This window comes from Dermacentor variabilis, chromosome 2 (genome assembly GCF_050947875.1).
Source record: "Dermacentor variabilis isolate Ectoservices chromosome 2, ASM5094787v1, whole genome shotgun sequence".
Lineage (NCBI taxonomy): Eukaryota > Metazoa > Arthropoda > Arachnida > Ixodida > Ixodidae > Dermacentor > Dermacentor variabilis.
In genome coordinates this window covers 126,805,593-126,818,796 of record NC_134569.1, presented here as the reverse complement: position 1 = coordinate 126,818,796, position 13,204 = coordinate 126,805,593, and the positions used below count along the sequence as shown (strand labels likewise).

The window sequence follows — 13,204 nt, the reverse complement described above, 5'->3', positions numbered from 1 at the left end:
ATGCCACAGAATAAAGTCTTCACACATGCACTTTGCAGCATCTATGTACAAGCACAGCACTGTTTTGCAGCACACTTGAAGGAATTTGTGCATTCTTTTCGTGGCAATTCTGAGGAAGAATATAATCTGCCTCCAGACAGCCAGAAAAGGCCTCGGATGAGAATGTTGAAGAAAGCAACAATGAAGACCCTAGAGAAAATGGTCCCTCTGGTCATCATCCACAACCTTGTGCCTACTTGAGACTGTGCACGGCACTATAGTCCCAGAGAAAGCACCATGTTCTGAAGTAATTTACTTACTACGCGTTTGTAGTGCTCTTTCTGTGCGGCATCCAAAACACACATTTCCCAACTGGAATGACAACCAAACATTACGGTAGATTCCTATAACTGCAAAGGGGAAAACATCAGGAGAAATTTCACTACCATGAGGAAAATAGGCGTTTTTTTGTAGGTTACACCAGATTTATTTATTTTTTCTGAAGGAACTACTGCACGTGATGTTTTACGTAATACATAAACAAGCGAAGTTTGTAAAGACACACTTGCATCTAATATGAAAGAAATGTAACAAAAATTATGAGATATAAAAACATAATGCCATCCAATAAGCACTATTGTCACAAAAAAAAAAAAATTCATTGAACCGGTATTCAACCACAAAAATTTAACTGCAACCACTACAGTTGGGCGTGTCAGGCTGCAACCGATGTTCCAGGCTGGTTTGCATAGCTGTTGCTATCAGAGTCAAAGTCTGACGAAAAGGCAGCATACTCAGACTCGCTGCTGCTCGATCCATCGATAAAATCAGCCGCAGATGCAACAGAATTGCGAAATCTGCGATCTTTGGAAGTGTGCGTGCCGCACTCAGAAGCAGCCATTTTTGTTTTGTACTTTGACGATCACAAAACTTCGGAGCACATTAAAAAATTACTGCCTGGCGCGAAAAAAGTGAACTGCTTAGAAAACAAAAAATGTACTAGTTCTTCTCCTTCACGTCCGATGGCACAGTGTCCGTGAGCGGCGCAGAAAGTCTCAAAAGCAGCGTTTCAAACCGTCGATGGTGGGCGGCCATTTATGTTTTCTAACTTGACGATTACGAAAACTTCAGAGCGCACTAAAAAATCACTGCCTGGCGGGAAATAGGTGAACTGCTTAGAAAACAAAAGCAGAGTTCTCTTCACGTCCGATAGCGCGGTGTCTCTGAGCGGTGCGGAAGGTCTGGAAAATGGTGTTTTAAACCATCGATAGCGGGCGAACAATGCTCAATGGGTGCGGTAAGGAAAGAATTAAAGCATCTTAGAACGACAGAAAACTGCGCTAGTTGGTGAGGATTCATTATGGTTGGTAAGCATTCATTATTCCTATGGAGGATGAAACTTCCGGAGCTTCAACAAAGTAAGAGGAAACACCTTTCTAATAATTCACCGTCAAATAATGTACTGGTTCTTGGAGACGCCATCGTAAGTGATAACCATAGAAGAACCCTTGCGTTAGGTCCTAAGCACTGTTTTAAGCCTAACGTAAAATCCGTTGACGTTTTAAGCATACCGCGCTGCATAACCAGGTTCGTCCCGGAAGAAGAATGCTCACGCTGTATTTCGGATTGCATTGCTAGCATGAAACAATCAAATTCTCATTTTAAGATGCCTGACCCTGTCCGACCGTTAGTTGATTACCTTGCGGAGCATAAACTTAGACAATATCTGACAAGGAAGGTTATTTCGTAATTATGCCAGATGACGTTTTCAGAAAAAGCGATTTCAGCCATAGAAAAGAATTTACAGCCAGTAAAACTCAAGCCTTCGGTAGTTAAGCAACGTGCGGTTGACCTCTTGTCTTTGATAGGCTTGTCTGTAATGTCAAGAAAGCTAAATCCCTCACCTTAGAACTGTTTTTCTCGGCCAAGACCCATAAACAAGAAATTCCTTTTCGTGCTACTATAGTCAGAGAAGGGACGTGGCAGGTCTGTGTCGCTAGGTACCTACAGAACTGCTTAGCTTCACTAGTTTTTACAGACCCCTTTTGCTTACGTAATTTTCAGGCACTAGTTCAGTATTTGAGAGAGGAAAATCCTGGTGATTGTACAGCTTTTAGTATGGATACCAAAGACCTGTATTATTCCTTGCCGCATGACGGGCTGCTAAATTCCGTAAATGAGTGCATTAAAGAACAAGTGCAAGAGTCTGCTTTTATTGACAGATGCGGTGTTTCCACAGGAGCTTTTCTAGAAATTCTTTCAATGCACTTGAAGTCGACGCTGATTGGGTGGAGAGATGGCGTTTTTCTGCAGAAATCAGGCATTTGTATTGGCTCAAAGGTTGCCCCTATTCTTAGCAACATTTACCTGAGTAAGGTTGACAACTGCTTAGAGAAAGCCTTAGGTGATAGCGTTATCAAGATATTTCGTTACCTTGATGATTACCTGATTTTCTGCAATAGGGAAGAATTCGATTCCGCTGCTACCTCAGTAAGTGAGCAATTTAAACTTTATGGAGGAGGATTAAAGTTTACCAAGGAATTTCCTCAGCGACGCGTAATTCAGTTTCTTGACATTTCCTTGATCTTCAAACAAAATCATGTTTGTTGGCAGTACTCCCCAAGGTCTTCGAAGCCGTTGCTAAACCTTCAATCCAAGCATTCTAAATTAGTAAAAAACGGAATTGCCATGTCGTGCCTTAAGTCTTCTCTCACCAGATCCTGCATGCACAAAATGAGCGCCAGTTTTAATGCGCAGGTCCGGCGCCTATTAGAAGCAGGTTATCCTAGTGTAGCAGTGGCCACTGTGGCTGAGCGCCTAAAGAAGTTGGTTTCGAGAGGGACGGACGTGATCACAGAAAGCAGTAATAGCAAAAAAAGAGTAGTGGCTATTCCGTATATTCATTCAGTGTTGTACAGGCTTAAAAAAGTTGCTAGTAGATATGATGTTAATGTTGCTTTCACTGCTCCCAATAAGCTAGGTAAGATATGCGCTGCCGTACAGAATAAAAATGAGCGGGTAAAAGGCAAAAAACGAACAGATATTTGTCCAGTGAAGCACAATAAGAACAACAGTTTTACTGACTGTCGTATGGGTGTGGTTTATAAAATTCCCTTTAGCTGTGGCCAGTTCTACGTAGGGCAAACGGGACGGTGCATCAATCAGAGGCTAATGGAACATAAAAGGTCGTTAACCGGTGGATCGCATTCTAATCTTTCGCTACATTGCCGAGATTGTAACTGCACGCCAGAGTTAGATGAATGCGCGATATTGTACAGGCATAAAAATGAAGATACGCGTCTTATGGTAGAGGCATGGCATATCTATAATGGTGGAAGTGCGTGCGTGAGTCAGCCTTCGATTACTTTACATAAGGAAGAGATTAAGTGCCTTAACAGTTATCTCTCACGTAGACCGGCACATGTACCCGACTGACATGTGGTGTTACCATGCCTGAGCATGCGCAGACGAGTTTTGTGTCTTCTTTCTTTTTTTTGCCTCAGTGCTCCCTTCAGTTGATAGTCGGCGTTCATGTTGTTCACTTCTCTACTCTTGTGTCCTGTCTGCACGTCTCGTTTCTTTTTTGCATAATTAAAGCATCTTTACAATGCGAATATGCGTCAGCCTCACCTGCACTGTCTCAGGCTTCATAATGGCACCATGCGCATTGACCAGGCTTTGCAGCGCTGAAAAGAGAAAGAGCTCTTGTACACAATGGTAATGTAAGCCAAGGTTTTAGATCTACGACATCTTGGTAGCCTAAGGGGTACACTCATCTTAACACGACTGACCTAGTGACCAAACACAAACCACACAAGCAAATAAGGATACGACAAGCTCTCATCCTGTAGAATTGGCAGTAGTAGTAGTTAGTAGTATAGTAGTAGTAGCACACTTGAACCTTGTTATAACGAAGTTGAAGGGAAAGCCAAATTACTTCGTTATATGCAATACTGCCCTTTACGACAATAGAGAGTTTTAGTTTAGGGTATGCAAGTGGCCTGCGTACGCAAGAACTAAGGGCGAAGGTGCTACGCATGTGCAGACCGCTACGTTTACTTCGGTCCTTGGGTTGTTGGGGCGGCCGAAAACATCGCTGCCCCTAAGAGGTCACGTTACCCACGTGACTCTCGCGGTGTACGAGAACTTACGAGAAGCGAGACCAGCCGAGACAAGCTGCCCATCCCGCCACAAAGATGGAGAACATGGCTGCGCCGGCGAGGACGTGTGCATTTCATGGCCAACGTGGCAAAGAAGCTGACCGCAGAGCACACCGGCACGCTGTCGCCGCAACGGCGGCATGTCAAAATTTGCAGGAGGCTCTAAATAAACAAAACACACCACAACGGATTATGCTGCCCAAGACGCCTAACTACAGTTTACCAAACGTATGCTTGGATTGCTTCGGCTCGACCTCAATTGTAACGTAGGTGCATAATCTTATAAATCTTTTGTCTAGTGTCAACAGACACCTTTTTATATATATCTATTAACTGCGCTTAATAAAACTATTTTAATCTACTTTACTTCATATGCTTGATTTCATATTTTAAACAATGATAATGCAGCAACGATCAGGCACTGATGGCGCTGCGAGCGCATGCGACCTCAGTGCGGCTTATGTTTGGGGCGGCTAACATATAATGTGTTCCTGCTTGATACCCAAACGCAAACACACCCTAGCGCTAGGGGCCCCAATGCCTTGCATCCCCTAAACTAAAGCCCTCTATTATATGCGCAATGGGGTGTACAACCTTAAGCATGCAAAGAAGATGGCTTTGTGGCCGATGGAATTGTTACATGCCCCCCCCCCCCCCCATATGTGACTAAATTTTAATAAAACAGTAAAAGAACCTTCAACATGTGCAACACAGGCCTTCTTAGCATCCGACGCAACATCTTTTACAACAGCTGCCTTCTGTTCCAATGTGATGGGGGCTTTCCCTTCCGCTTTCTGCTAGACTTATCCATACTGTCCAAAGTTCAAGATGGCAATGTGGTTGAAGAGAATGAGGCTGCGATTTTGTAGTATTGCCGTTTCAGATGCTATTCCTATTCCGCTTCTTCAGTGGTCAGAGCTAACCACTGCCAACATTGCGAATGCGGCCAGCAGGCCATGAAAAGTTGATAAAAAGGACATCAAACTGAGCAGAAGGCATCACATCGCCGTCCAGCTTGCACCGAGTGGCATAAGCACATTTCCTTTCGCACTGATCTCTACGATGTCACGCTCAACGACATGCCACATGTTCGCCCCAAACTTGTCCTTTATTTCCGCATGCCAACCATGCACACCACACTCCGAGTCCCCTCGTTCGCCCTCTCCTGCCGCACACTCACTCACTCCCGCCGTTGTCTTCCCCGCACTCACGCCACGTCTTCTCGACTCAGTCAACTACTGCTGATCCCGCGCTTGGCCTTCGGGAATCGTGGCCCCTCATCGCAGGTCTTGGGCTTGCTTGCCCCGGCCCTTGCGCGTCACAACAATAATCACACCATTTCTGAGGGTCGAACAAACTTTTTCATGTTCATGCATGCGAGTTAGTTGGCGGTGTGCACATCAGCTAAGCGATAGATGCCGCACCCCGGGCTCACATCGAAAGGATTCCTAATGTAACGAGTTTCGACCATGATGGTGGCACACCTCGAGGGTGTTAACTCAGGTAGCACACAACCTGCTCTTCGAGTGCTGGTGCTCAAGCCTCGAGTCATGTAACCTACACATACCAACCAGAGCATACTACTGTCATCGGCGAACTGCGGCGAGCTCGGTAAACGGGCTCATCGCGGCACCCCGTGGCGGCTGCACTATCTACAGCACACTTCAGATGCAGCTACACGCAACTGCAGTGGCTAACTATGTGCACAACAGGGCCAGAGAGCGCACTTGCGATCATGTGTTCCAGTCTGGCCATACTATGTGGTGTGGACCAGCTTGACTGATGAATGGTAACCACATTCAAATAGCGCAATTTTAAGCGCTGTAAAACGCTCAATATGAAGAGATATCTGGAAAGGTGTCAAGCCAGGAGCGGATAGGAGTGAGTGCGCATTGAGAAGCATATATGTGTGTTATGACAATAAATTTTGCGTGGTTCGAGGCTAGTTGTGTGTTCAAAACTAATGCAAATTAGCAAGACTCGACGGCCACAACACTGATAAGCAGTATGATCAGTTTTATTCTATGCAGGTGGGCAAGCCTGAGCGTCTGCAGATGATAGTCAGCAATAGTACAATAGTTGTACTTCCAGAGGGATGCAATTCTTATTGAAGTTCGCAACGATAGCGTTCACTGGCTAGTCATGATGCGGCGTCGTATAGTCTACTTTCATTGTCTTGGAGCCACCGTGCAAAGCCTCTCCTCTTTCCACTAGCAGCCTTGCCCTCGATCCCCAGTAAGAGCTATCCAAGCACCATGCGTTGCGAGTGTTCTGCAGTAGCATCTAGCACATCTGGTATTCCAGTAAACACAGGCGAGCTGGACATTTTAATGGATGGGCTGAGGCGTAACATCCATACTACTGCCGCTGTTATGAAGGGGCTTTAGCATAAACGCAAACAGCCTAAGCAGCCTGCACAATGCAGGCATCTGGTGGCGCAGAGCTTAACGAGCTAAACCAAGCACTAATATTGCTGCAACCTAGTGTAAAACATTTTAAACATTTAAAATGGCAATTTGTACACACTTACATTGCTGCCGAAAATTTACATCAGCAGCAAAGTAGAATACACTAGGTTATTGCTATATTAGCTCTGTGTTTGTCTCGTTGAGCTGTGCCACCAAGTGGCTGCACCATGCAGCCTGCTCATGTTTGTGCCTCCACCCATCTGCACAATGGCCAGTCCACCTGCATTTACCAGGTTACCACACACGCTGAAACTCTCTATTGTGTAAGTAAAAATTTGGAGGACGCTTAAGCTTTGCCTTTAAGAGTGAAACGCGACAGCATTCAATGATCCCTGACTGCTTTTCATGCTTTCCGGCAACTATAGCTTATGTAACCCTAACGTTTACCGGGAAACGCTGGTGGCGAACGCTATGTACGAAGGCAAGCTTTCTGGTAAAACGCAGCCTCTTGCATGGGTCACTCTCCTGTTATTGTTTCGCACTTTTAACATTTCAGTCTGAAAAGAGCTAACATAAAACATATGTGCTGCCTGTGTTTTTTTTTTTTTTTTTTGTTCCATTACATTTCTTTGTGGGCTGCCATTCTCAAAATCCGAAAGAATAAGTTTGTAAAGAATGAAAGACAACATATAAGCAACTTTGGTGGTAGAAGAGTGGTTGGGTAATGTGTGGTTTGGCAATTGGTTTGAAATTCTTTTTGCCAAAGCAACATCTGATGCTAGGCGCTTGACGTCTAAACTTTGCGGGAAAGCCAGCCTCTCAGCCGCAAGGGGCATGGGTTTGCGAACAGCGAGGGTGCACTTTTTTCTTTTTTTGCAGTGCCACCTCCAATTCTGAGCTTATTTCTTGACAGCAAGTGCGATGAGTGACGACTGGCACAGGGTCAAATGAGTGAGTTTACGGACATTTGATGCAGTATTATGAGGCACAGCTGGCGAAGACAGCTGGTGGGAATTACTAAATTTTCCAACTTAACATGAGCCAAATAGACAATGTTTTAGTGTAATAGGTTACTATTCTGGTTTTTTTAACATTGACAATGCAATTTCAATGTTCCAACATAAATTAATCTAACTTGCTAATACATGCATGTACATAATTATTCGTTATTCAAAGCTAAGTATTCATATTCGATTCCTTATTCAAAAACTTTTATTCACACACCCCTAGTGCAAATGCATAGACCCTGGCACCGATTGGATAGCAAAAGCTCGATATGCTGCAGCCACTCTGCTCATCTGTTGCCCTGCAGAGAGGCAGAGAGGGACACAATGTTGCAGCCCACAATGCAAGGGGTATTCATGGTCCTTGCAAAAAGAAAGCTCGAGACGAACACTGACCACGTAGCTCACGTCAACACTGAGCATGTTATAACATAAGCTAACGACACCTGCTATGTGCCGGACGTGCTCGATAATTTCGGGCACCTAATAATTTTTCCAACCTTGTGGTGGACAAATGTTGTTCTTAATTTCGAACAATGATCTCTGATTGTACCCCTGGGTAGCCAATCGTATAGCTTGCCCAACTGACACCACATGCGCTAACTACATGGGTTGTAATGGGGTGGTTGAAATTTCAAAGGAGCCGGGCGCAGCTGACGACTCAGCACAGCTTAGGCGAATCGCGTGAGGCAAAACTGAACGCAAACTGAACGCAAACTGAATGCACATTTCGAACAACAATCTCTGATCGCACCCCAGGTAGCGCAATCAATAATTTTTTCCAACTCTGTGGTTAGCAAATGTCCTTAATTTTGAACAACGATCTCTGATTGTACCCCTGTGTAGCCAATAGTATAGCTTGCCCAACTGACATCACATGCACTAACTACATTGATTATAATGGGGCAGTTGAAAACTCAAGGGAGCAGTACTGGTGCGATTGGTAGCGATGCAGACATTAAAAATCTTACAATAAGTTATACGCCTTATGCGGAACGCTTCAATGCATCACTTAATGATCAGAAGGCCCTACCCTAACAAACTGAGTATGTTTCTACAAAATCATCAATATAATTCCAGAGTATCCTTATGGACCTGTTAGGCCCTGCCAATTCTTACTACGTTCACAGTGTGAAACATTTGAAAAATGAAGTTGAGAGCACTCTCTGTTACCTTTCAAGGCATTGTCACACAACTGTGCACAGGACTCCAGATTAAAGCTGTCATCAACTTTATTTCTGTCTTTATGAGGTGTTGTGCTGCCATTCCTGGAAGATGCCAGCTGCATGTGCAATAAAAAGAACACACAAGACGTAAGAAGAGAAGCCATTTGTCAGCTTTACAAAATTCATAGCTGTACAGGTGCTTTGGAGGTTTCAACAAGAAAAAATCAAGAGCTAATGATAACACACAATGTCTTGCCCGCCCTTCTGAAGTGCAAGCAGGTAATACAATCATAAACAAATACAAGTTTTATATAGGAAAGTTTGGAAACGAAAAATAAAATATAGAAAATTAGGCTGTCACATCTCTAAGCCAGAGCCAAGAAAGTACTGTATTTACCTGAACCTAGAGCACATTTTCTTAAGAGAAAATGGATCAGAAAAATGCCCGTTTGTTACAATCCAATACAAAAACAAACTCGCATTCGCCACGTTGGAAAGAGCCTACCATCAGAATCGTCAGAGTCACTGCCATCACAAGATGGCGACAGAGCACAATTCTGTGAAGGTTGTTGTGGGTCATTTTGTGCTGAACTATGCTCTCGGACAGTATTCTTGGTCAATCACTTTTGAAGATACTATCACTTCCACAAGATATTGCGGGACTTGGCATGCAAAATACAGCCACCAGCGTTTCTGATACTGTGCCAAGCTCACTATCGGCGCACTTGGACACGGTCCGATGCAGTAAGACAAAATCTTGTGAATGTGATATATGTAGTAGCTCCAAAAGTGATCACTCAATGATACCGCTCCTGTGTGCTCGGTATCGTGCCCAATAAAGCGCCAATGTCTATGACACACTGCTCTTATTATGAAGACTCGTAAAAAAAAGAAAGATTATTTGAAGCTAAGTTCTGCAAGTCTTGTTTTTTTCTGATTGTGAATGCGCAGAACAAGCTACATTTTTTTTGTTTATAAAGTGGGGGCATGCTACATTCAGGTGCACTTTTATTTTCTTACTATAAACTCGCAAAAATTGGTTACCTATTAGATTCAGGGGCGTGTTGGAATCTGGTAAATACGGTGACACCTCAGTCACACTGGGCAAATTTGATCACGTTCGAGCCTAATCTGAATCGAATTTCTCTATCACAATTGTCTCCTTTGCACGAGCTGCGGAAGGAGGTAGTCCTGACTGTCAAATTCAATCCTGATCAGGCTCAATTGCAATTGAAAGTGTCCCATGTGACTGGGATACAAGCTGAACCACTGGTCATTGCCGTTTCACGTGCAGGCTGTCCAAGCCTAATTCACATCAAATCTCTAAAAGATGACAGCAATGCAAGTGGAACTAACTTTATGTTGTTAAAAGAAACGTGGAGAACATGCCTGTGTTCGAATGCAGCCTAATTATCTTATTAGTAATAATTAGTGTCACATTATATCTGTCCGAACTTAGGGTTACACACACAGCCCATCTATTTCAGTTAAGAGGTGTTTGGGGTAGCTATGCTGACATACACGAGTACGCCTTCACATGAGATTTGAAAATTTTGACTAGAAGTGTGGAACAGAAAGCAATAAAAGGTATGTGCACATAATGTTCGAATCTCTCTCTTTTCTGTTTTGTTTCTGGGGCATCCCAAAGCTTTGCATAGAGAATAATGCTATGAAATTATAGATAAGCAGTTATCAAATTAATAGTTACCAACCAGCTAATTAGGCCACATAAGGAAACAGGGTCAGTTATCCAGATCCTCCATTACTTAAAAGTATTAAAAGTATTGAAAGATTGTGCTCTGTCAGGTTACCAATCGTCCTGAATTTAGCAGGACAGTCCTGACTTGACCAAGTCAGAACAGTCAAATGTCTAGATTTTTGCTTTTCTTCTAGTGAATAACATTAAATAGACCTGACCTATGTATAATACCTCACAGTTCGTGAACACATTGTTTTTTGTGTCCTGTTCCATTGACATAAACATAAACGCGATTCCATTTCTGTCATTGTTCTAATTGTGTTATAGGTTGTTTTTTTTTTTTAGTGGCGGGACCCCTTTGCGTTGGTGTGCATATGCGCTCAGCCACGCCTACAGCCATGTGCAGCAACGGCAGAGACGCATGCCAACTTACCCTCTGCCCCACACCCGCGCATGATTGCATTAACGCGAGCTTGCTCCCCTCCCCCTCCTTCCCTTTGCTCGCAGGAAAAGGCGGCACTCACGAAGCCACCATCTCTTTCTTCTCTCACCCTCGCACACTTTCACTCGTACCCAGAGCACACATTGCACTTGGACTTTATACGGAACATGATGCAGCTCCACTTCGGCAGTCGCTCTTGTTGTGGAGTGGGCGATTTGAGAGGTAATTCAGCATGTAATTAAATCATTTGACCATTGGTGTCCGCAGAAGTTTCCATTTATTGTCTCGGCATTCCTTTGTGTCGGCAGTGAAATTTTGTTATATTGAAATGGCATACAAACACAGTTCATTATTTGAGGTTCTAAATACATGGTGTTGTATGACAACAGGTTATGAAAAGTTAAATACTTCGTTACATAGAGAATTTAGTTATACTGAAGTTCGTTATATTGAGGTTTAATTGTACTCCCAAAGTGGGTGAAGCCTGCTTATAATGCTATACAGTCGAACCCGACTATATCGAACCCGTTTACATCGAATTATTCTATATATCGAACAATTTCTGGTCACGGTATAGTTACAATGAGTATATGTAGCAAAAATTACGCTTACATCGAACAAATATTGCAGTGACTCCCGATATATCGAACGTCAAGCGGCGGAAGAGTGCCCCCAGAAGTTGGCTTTCCCTCGCGGTAACGGGGAAACCCGGCGGCGCGGCTCCATCCAACCGCTCTCCCTACCGTGACCGCGCTGCCTGGGGCTGTTCGGGCGAGCCGTCGACACTCCCCCTGCCGCGCATAGTGAAGTCTATTATCCTCCCTCTTTCTCTATCATCTTTCACTTCCCACTCCCTCTCCCCTGACGACGCTTCGCCGTGCTCCCTCACGGGTTGCAGAATCAAGCGTCCTTCCTTTCTTTAGATCACTATCTATCGACACTCCCCAGCAAAAAATGATCCTGGCCCGCCTACAGCGCTTGCTCAGACAGCCAATCAGAGGCTCTTGTGCGCTCTTCGTGCAAGATGGCGAAAGTGCGAGTTATCTGGCTGCCTCTCTGGTTAATCGTGTTTGCGCCTTGTGGGCCTTCTCCCGCAGTGTTGCCGTGATGAAGCGGCAGAATTCGCCTTTCGTCGTGAAGATCGAAATCATAAATCGCGTCGAACGCGATATCCCCGCAGCGTGCAAGATTCCGAGGAGCACTCTCAGCACGATTAGGGCTAAAGTGGCCAGACTCGCAACCCGGTGCCCATGGCGCCCGACGCGTACGCACGGCCGTGTACGAGGCGTTCTTCATACGTGCCGGTTTCCGCGTGCTCGGTGATGACTGTAAATTCTGATGAATGCGACGAAGCCGTTGCCGGTGTTGCCGAAGTTTGGAGCGAGCTGTCAAAATTTCCGGGACATTCGAATCAACAGTGGACGAGTTTGTGAGTGCAGATAATGGTGTCGCGACGACGGTAGATCCCGAAACGAAGACTACATCGCCGACATCGTACCGAGCACAAATGAAAGTAGGCACGTTGAGGAAAGCAACTACGATTCTTTGCCCACATCCTCCGAAGTGATTGGTGCACTCGCATTAGTCCGGTGCTTCTGCGCGAATGCGGAAGTTTGCGGCCTCAGCTGCTCGGACTCCTTAGACAACGTGGGGAAGTGCGTACGTCGCAGGCAGCGAAATTGCCCAAATAGAAGAAAATGCAGGACTAATTTATGCGAAACTAAGCTAGTTTCGTCAATAAAGTGATTTTATAAATGGGATGTGCTTTTATGACATCCAATTATTTAGCAGGCTTATATCGAATTATGCTCTATATCGAACTGATAGGCGTTTTTTTGCGAGTTCGATATAGCCGGGTTTGACTGTAAAGGAATGCATGACCGATGGGGGGATCGAACCTGTCTTCTAGCACAGGAGCCCAATAAAACAGTCGGTCACAATTGCACACATGCTTCTCTCATGCCAAAGTCATTCTTGAACACATCTGGCATGTGCAAGATATGCCAGTTTTTTGCGTTCTTCCTTTGTGACAGCTAGCCCTTTGAGACGCCGTATTAGACTGCAATGATTCAGGATCAACCAACATTTTTAATCAGATAGACACCTACAAAGTGTGTGAGGACCACCTGTAATGCTATCACATTAAAACTAAGCAGGCAGGCTACAATGACATATGCGACAATTCACACTGTTATTGGTTCTCCATCAACACCACATGCGCAATTTCACATGTAAGCTTAACACTGAAAAAATTACACCATCTGCAATAAGCTTTATACAGACAGCTTCGCCAATAAAATAATACTGGACACAAGAGCAGCAACAGTTGGTTTAAGCCCATCATGA

At 44.4% G+C, this 13,204-nt stretch overlaps 1 protein-coding gene across 1 annotated transcript in view; it reads right to left on the bottom strand.

Annotated features, from left to right (window-relative positions):
- Positions 1-13,204, bottom strand: part of LOC142572673 (proline-, glutamic acid- and leucine-rich protein 1-like) — a 62,616-nt gene that overhangs the window by 15,161 nt on the left and 34,251 nt on the right. Inside the window, exons 13-14 of the mRNA XM_075681963.1 lie at positions 8,725-8,833; positions 3,610-3,665 (exon numbers count right to left, since the gene is read on the bottom strand). Coding sequence (XP_075538078.1) covers positions 3,610-3,665; positions 8,725-8,833 — 165 coding nt within the window. The remainder of the gene's footprint in view (positions 1-3,609; positions 3,666-8,724; positions 8,834-13,204) is intronic.